Below are 6,998 nucleotides of genomic sequence, written 5' to 3' on the forward strand. Positions count from 1 at the left end.
CCCCCACATTGTCCTCCTAACCGTAATAATACATTTAACAGGAGAATGGTTTGATCCTGATGGACAGGCAATGAAACGGTAGATTCTTGAGCAAAGGGACAGGACAAAATGCAGTGTGACTCCCCAGAACAAAGCCACCTCTCTCCCCCTCTCTCACACACACACATATACACACACCTCCCGCACTGAGCCCCTCAGGTGACCAACCTGTCTCCAATCCCCAGTTAACGATCACCCACCCAGGCTGTGTGGCAGTGCCTGTCTGACTGGAGGGAGGGTTGCTCTGTCTGTCTGTCTGTCTGTGTGAGGGGGAGGGACAGGTGATTATAAATAGCAGCGACAGTGAGACGGGAGAACAACACCTGAAGCTGACAGTCAGTGACTGGGGAACAACATGTGGATGGAGAAATCACTGATCACCCTGAGGACAGCCATCCTTGCCCTGTGCATCTTTGAGGTTTGTTTCCGTGCTTTGCACAGCCCCCGTTAAACGTGATTAACAAGTTGAAATGATTTGTTGCAATAAAATTCGCCTCTCCTGTTGTGTGACTGGGAAGAGTTCCCTCCTGTAATAAAACATCTCTCCTGCTTTGTTCAACAGGCGCCTGTGGGAGCTGATTGTGGCTCGGAACTGGGAGAAAGCAGCGGGTGAGTCCGATTTAAAACCTCACATTTACAATCAGCTCATCATCATCAGGGCAGGGAGTCCATTCGGCCCGTTGTGCCTATGCTGGATTTCAGCCTCGGCCAGAATGGTCCGTGTATTCCAGTCAATAACAGAAATACATCTGGAACATTCCTCTTATTTGGCGTTTACTTTTCTGGTGGTTTTTTTCTTTGACCTTTTTTGTGTTTGAACTTTGGGTTGTTTTGTTTAATTCCACAACTTTCATTGGCCCATTTACCTGGGTGTTTACATCGGGCTGGTTATTTGATGGACATGGTCTGTAATCCATCAGAATAGGCAAAGGAGATTGGAAATGGAGACAATAAACGAAACCCAATAAACTCCGCTGGCCACATTGTTAAAACGATATAGAGACGGCAAGGGAGGTGCATAGACAAGATTTCAGGGACGATACCAGAAATGTGGGCTATAACCAGTCGGAGAGAAGGAAAATGTTGCATCTCTTGCAACGAGAAGGTTGAGGGGTAACCCTGGGGCCTTTCCAATTCTCAAAGGTTTTATTAGAGTCTACACACAATGTTTCCCCTTGTGGGGAAGAGCAAAGCTAGAGGGTCAAAAAATCCAATCGGGAATACAGGAGAAACTCCTTTAACCAGAATGTGGATCTCACTATCACAGGGAGTAGCTGAGGTTTATTTTTAAGGGGAAGCTAGAGGAGGGAGATGGAACTAAAGGGTTACACTGATCGAGATAGATGAGGAAAAAGACGAAAGGTGACTCCGGTGGAGCATAAACACCAGCATGGACTGGGTGGGCCGAATGGCCCTGTTTCTGAGCTGGATATGTGATGGATAAATCCTCCATGCTCTTCACTCCTTCTCCCCTCTGGCACACTCCTACAGGCAAAAATCCTTTTGATTTCATTTCAGAAGGTATAATATTTAAGTGGGGTGGGGAGGGGGGTTGATTAGTTCAGATGGCTAGCACGTGGATCAGATCATCAACATTTTGCCATCAAAAAGGGTCCAATCTCCCTTGCAGTTGAGGTAGACTGGGGACCTGCCTCCTCACTCTACCCATAGCAAAAAAAATCACAGCACGTGTCAATTATTTACTGAACCATGGCCAAGGACTTGTCTCCAATCTGAGAACTCGAGAAGAATATTTAAGAGATTGATTAGTTATGATGAATCTTCCTAAACCATTTATCTTGTTCATTGCAGGTGTGCATCAAGCTGGACCAGTCTGTGGTACGTATGGTAAGTACGAGACCAGCTCTCTGGAGAATCACAGTATTTAGTTTTGCCACTTGATTTCTGCAGAAGCCCATGTCGGAAGGTTAGAAATGTTAAGAGTTTGTGAAAACTGGTTTCACAACTCCAGGCGCAAAATTTCAAAGGGTTACAATGTGAATCCAATTAAGAGCTGAAGATTAGTTCATGCAAAGACTTTTAAAACACTCAGCTTTTTTTTGAAGGAATATTCCTGTAATCATGCATTTAAAAATCATTTCCTATTTAATGAGGGGTATATTCCACCTCCCTCATGCGGCTCCCTCCTGATCCAGCTTTAATGAAAGAGAGACTTGCATTTTTATAGCAACTTTACAGCCAAGTGTAGTCTCTCATAATGTAGGAAACACAGCAGCCAATTTATGCACAGCAAGCTCCCATAAACAGTAATGTGATAATGACCCGGTAATCTATTTCAGTGATGTTGATTAAGGGACACCAGGGTAAACTCCTGCTCTTTGGCCATGGGATCTTTAACATCCACCTGAGGGGGAAGATGGGGCCTTTGTTTAACATCTCATCCAAAAGACAGCACCTCCAATGCTGCTGTACACCCTCAGTACCGTACTGGTCAGCCGAGTTTTTTGTCCTCCAGTTTTGGGACTTGAACCCACAGCCTTTTGACTGTGTTATCCACTGAGCTACACTGATGCTGCAGCTCACCAGAAAAAAACCTTACTGTTGAAAGGTGTCTTGGAGACTAGTGGACAAAGGGTCCACAAAATACCCACACCATCATGAAGGCCACCTATTTCCACCTCCATAACGTTTCTTGATTCTGTCCCTGCCTCAGCTCACCTGCTGTTGAAACCCTGGCCCATACTTTGTTACCTTTGGACTTGACTGTTCAAACGCAGTACTGGCCAGCCTTCTATGTCCTACCCTCCATTAACTTGAGCTCATCCAAAACTCTGCTGTCTGTGTCCTTTCTCATGCCAAGTCCCGTTTACCCATTGTCCTTTCCTCACTGACCTACATTGGCTCCCAGTTAATCAATGCTTCAGTTTTAAAATTCTCAATCATGTTTTCAAATCCCTATATGCTACCCTCCCTATCTCTGTAACCTCCTCCAGCCCCACAACCCTCTGAGATATGTTTTTCTAATTCTGGCTTTTTGACCACTCCCGATTTTAATTGATGGCCAGGCCTTCAGCTGCTGAGACACTAAGCTCTGGAATTCCCTCCCTATCCCTCACCACCTCCCTACTTCTCTTTCCCACTTTAAGACGTTCCTTAAAACTCTTGTCTTTGACCAGGTTTTGACCTTGGTCTTTGACCAGGTTTTTTGGCACCTGCCTTTTATCTTGTGGCTCAATGTCAAATTTTGCTTTATGTTGCTCCTGTGAAGCACCTTGGGACATTTTAATACATTAAAACACTCAAGAAATGATGATGTATTTATTATTGACTCAACATGTAGACCATGATGAGTTTTGTTCTATAAAACTCAACATGTAGACCATGATGAGTTTTGTTCTATAAAACTCAACATGTAGACCATGATGAGTTTTGTTCTATAAAACATCAACTGCGCACACTTTCACAGTAAAAATCCTTTAAAAGGGTTTCATAGAAATTAATAAAAACAAGATTAAGATTTTCCAAATAAATGTTCTATTTTAGAGGATTAGACTCTGTCTCCTGTCTGGACGCCAGATCATTGCAAGCTGGGTGAAACCCATTACAATCAGTTTGCAAAGGTGTAAACCTATATTCCTAAATACATCGACAGTTAGATCATTCTAGTTAGTCTCTACACCAAGTGCCAACAACGTGACAAATGTTTGTTTGATATTTAAAGTGTAACCTTCTGCACCAGTAATGGTGGGCTAGGCAACCAGCTTAAACAGTAAAGGAAAAACCTGAAAACAGAGGATTAGGCAGTCAGTTAGGAAAGGTACTTTTGAAAGTAAATAGATGGCAGATTAATCAACTATCTAAACAACATTGAAAAATAACACAATAGAGAATTAAACAATATTCATCAAACACAAAATGGAAGCCATACACCTATATCATGATTATCCTGGGGGTATTAAGCTTATATCGCTAATTCTTCAATAGCTTTATATGGGTTTTATTGTTTTGAGGGTTTCGTAAACTACAGACTATTAATAATGATTGAACTGATATTTATAGATCTTGAAAGTAATTATTTTCCTCTTATCTTTCAGGTTGATTTTGTTGACCATCTTTCTGCTGTTGGTATGTGGAGTAATGGCCAGTTGTGTGAAATGCTGCAGAAGAACTAAACCCCAGGTCCCCACTTTCACAACTAGACCTTATGAAGTTACAGTGATAGCCATTGATAACGATAGCACCATTCACAGCACTGTATCACGTAAGTAACAAACTATTTCAGTCCAGCCCTTAACTAATCTGTTTCATAGAACCATAAAATGAAACAGCATCAAAAGCCCATCATATCTGTGCCAACTCTTTGAAAACTTTCCAATTATGCCCCTTTTCTTTCCCCATAGCCTGCAAATAATCCTCCTTCAAATATTTATCCAATTGCCTTTTGAAAGCTACTATTGAGCCTGCTTCCACAGCCCTTTCAGGCAGTGCATTCCAGATCATAGCTTGTGTTTATATTAACAATTCCTTCTGTTGCCCCTGGTCCTTTTGTCAATTACCTTTTGTCTCGTTTGATTGCAAATCTTTGTATAAACATGATTCAGCAAAATAGGTTTTATATTTCCTTTTTTCTGCTTTCCTCAAGCTACTTATGACTGTAGCATAGAAAACAGGCATTCCTCGTGGTCAAAAATCCCCCAGCACTTGACTCGAGCACTTGGAGATGGGCAGATAAGAGTGGATGGGTAGTGGCTCTTGCACTGATTATTCCCCTGTCATGAGGCTGAGTTAAGCTTCTGGTGCCCCTATTTGTTGGAACAGCTAAAAGTCAGGTGCTCACCAACATGGCACACCATTGATGTGACCCAAAATTCCACTGTTGCACACATTGGCCCACTATTACATTGTATGACTGTGCTGCCCCTCATTGAATGCTGCTGATGTTTGACTTATGGTTAAGTGTGTATGAATGTACTTAACTTTGGCTGGCTCAGCATGTTTTATATAGAGAGTATTGGAGATGACCAGGACAACAGCAATCTCAGAGTAAACTGAGCTTAGAGATGTTAGACGCTAGTGTTAATGCAGTTGGCTATAGACTCTCAGACTGCCCAGCTATATTATTATTCATCAACCCCAATTGGAAAGTATGCATGGCTGGACACTGAGTGAGGACATCAGATTCGCTGTAATGCCACATCTGTGTCCCCAGAATTTGCTATGTCCCCAGCCAACACTGTAAAAGGTAGCAATAAATGGCTGCCTGAGTGAAATTTTTCACCCCAGCAAGCAGCCCTGGAAACCCTTCCCCTAACCTATTATTCTCCTCATGCCTCGAGCAGGTAATTGGCAAGATTTTAAAAAAAAAACACTTGTCCCAGCAGCATGGGCGCAGGAGGACATTAGTTAATTTGAAGGCAGTTTCATATGTTATCTGAAAAGTACTGTGGTTAAAATAATAATCTTCTCAGGATATTTGAGGTAAATTCACTAGTCCTCCATCTTTTAGTGAGGAGTTGTGATCTGTGAGCATAGCCCAGAGATAGCATTGATTCTGCACGAACAGATTCGTGCTTGGAGCATGGGATCAATGAATCTGCCATTATTTTTTAAAAAATAATAACTAGCTTTCTAAGCTGTTATTGTCTGCTTCCAATTACATAAAGTAAGAGAGTACAATGAACAAAGATAGTTTTCTTTAATCTTTTATACAGTATGCCATTGAACCTATTTAACACAACTATTTTTCTCTCTTTCTTCAATAGCAAACAATCCATTGCAGTACATCTCCACCAATAGGAATGGCAACACATTCCAGGAGCCCAGCAGCATCATTTTGCCACCTCCACCCTACAGTCTATATGCTATTGAAACACCTCCACCCTATGAAATGGCCCTAAAAATGGCCAAACCTATTGAGACCCAGAACCCAAAGATCCTGGAAGAGAATTTGGAAAGGAACGACGAGTCCAGTCCTACAGCGGAAACATCCACGGCCGCTTCATCGGTGTTATCGTAGCAAATCAACACCTTGTTACTAATTGACTCAAAACTTCTTCGGAATTTTTTTTGTTTTTTTTTATATTTTTCGGAGCCACCTGAGACCGACAGAGCAAATGTCTTCCTCTGGTTCCAAAGAGAACTGTTTATAGTGACTGCATCTTGCTTTAAGCGAGTGAAACATTTTTAGCAAATTGCTGCACAACCAACTCCATTACCAAGTAATGACCTTTGTTCAATGTGATTTGGGTATTTCGCTGTTAATGATATTCTATGGCAATAGGATTACAGCAATCAGAATGTCTCAAAGTTAAGAAAATATGACCTTGGCAAAAGATATTTTGAACATTCTAATGTGTGTTTGAATCCAGGAGAAAGGGTTTTGAAAAGTTCCCGTTGTACCGTCGAGTGGTCTGTTGCACAGTTCTGGTTTTCAAAAGGCAAAGGCAGTAAACCATGCTTTTTCAGTTAAACCTTTAGTATTCATTAAACCTTATACTGTCAACTTCATTGGGAATTGGACCTCTTCAAATCAAAAAATATTCTTTGTACTGTTAATATCATCCACAAGTGAACCTTATGCTCACGTTCTGTAGTCCAGATATGACTTGGTTGTTAATTGCTGCAAAGTGCATTGCAAAGCCAACTAACCCATGAATGAGTTAAATTTACAACCTACCTAATCTACTGATGATTTATACATTAGTGAAATAATTTGGAATCAAATTAAATCCATGTTTCTGGTTTAAAACTGCTTTTGCCTAGAAGGGTGAACTATACCCTATTGTTACCGACATTTGGAGAAGTTATGAAATCTTGTTTACATAAAAGTATGCAAATAATCAGTTTCCACATTATTGTAATGAATTTCTGTACAGTTTTGTTATGAAATACCTGTGGGTTTAGTATTTTATGAAATAAATGTGCTTTAAAAATGTTTTTGGTATTATTTGCTATCTTAGGCATGTGAAAATAACTGAGTGACATGAATGCTAACTTAT

At 41.0% G+C, this 6,998-nt stretch overlaps 1 protein-coding gene across 1 annotated transcript; it reads left to right on the forward strand.

Moving 5' to 3' along the window:
- Positions 1–394: 394 nt before the first annotated feature.
- LOC144691129 (transmembrane protein 52-like) lies at positions 395–6,081 on the forward strand. The gene is made up of 5 exons (XM_078559196.1): positions 395–457; positions 602–648; positions 1,852–1,887; positions 4,095–4,261; positions 5,763–6,081. The coding sequence occupies exons 1-5, from the start codon at positions 395–397 to the stop codon at positions 6,014–6,016; spliced, it is 567 nt and encodes a 188-aa protein (XP_078415322.1). The 3' UTR covers positions 6,017–6,081.
- The last annotated feature ends 917 nt before the right edge of the window (positions 6,082–6,998 follow it).

This window comes from Cetorhinus maximus, chromosome 15 (genome assembly GCF_964194155.1).
Source record: "Cetorhinus maximus chromosome 15, sCetMax3.hap1.1, whole genome shotgun sequence".
NCBI classification, from domain to species: Eukaryota; Metazoa; Chordata; class Chondrichthyes; order Lamniformes; family Cetorhinidae; genus Cetorhinus; species Cetorhinus maximus.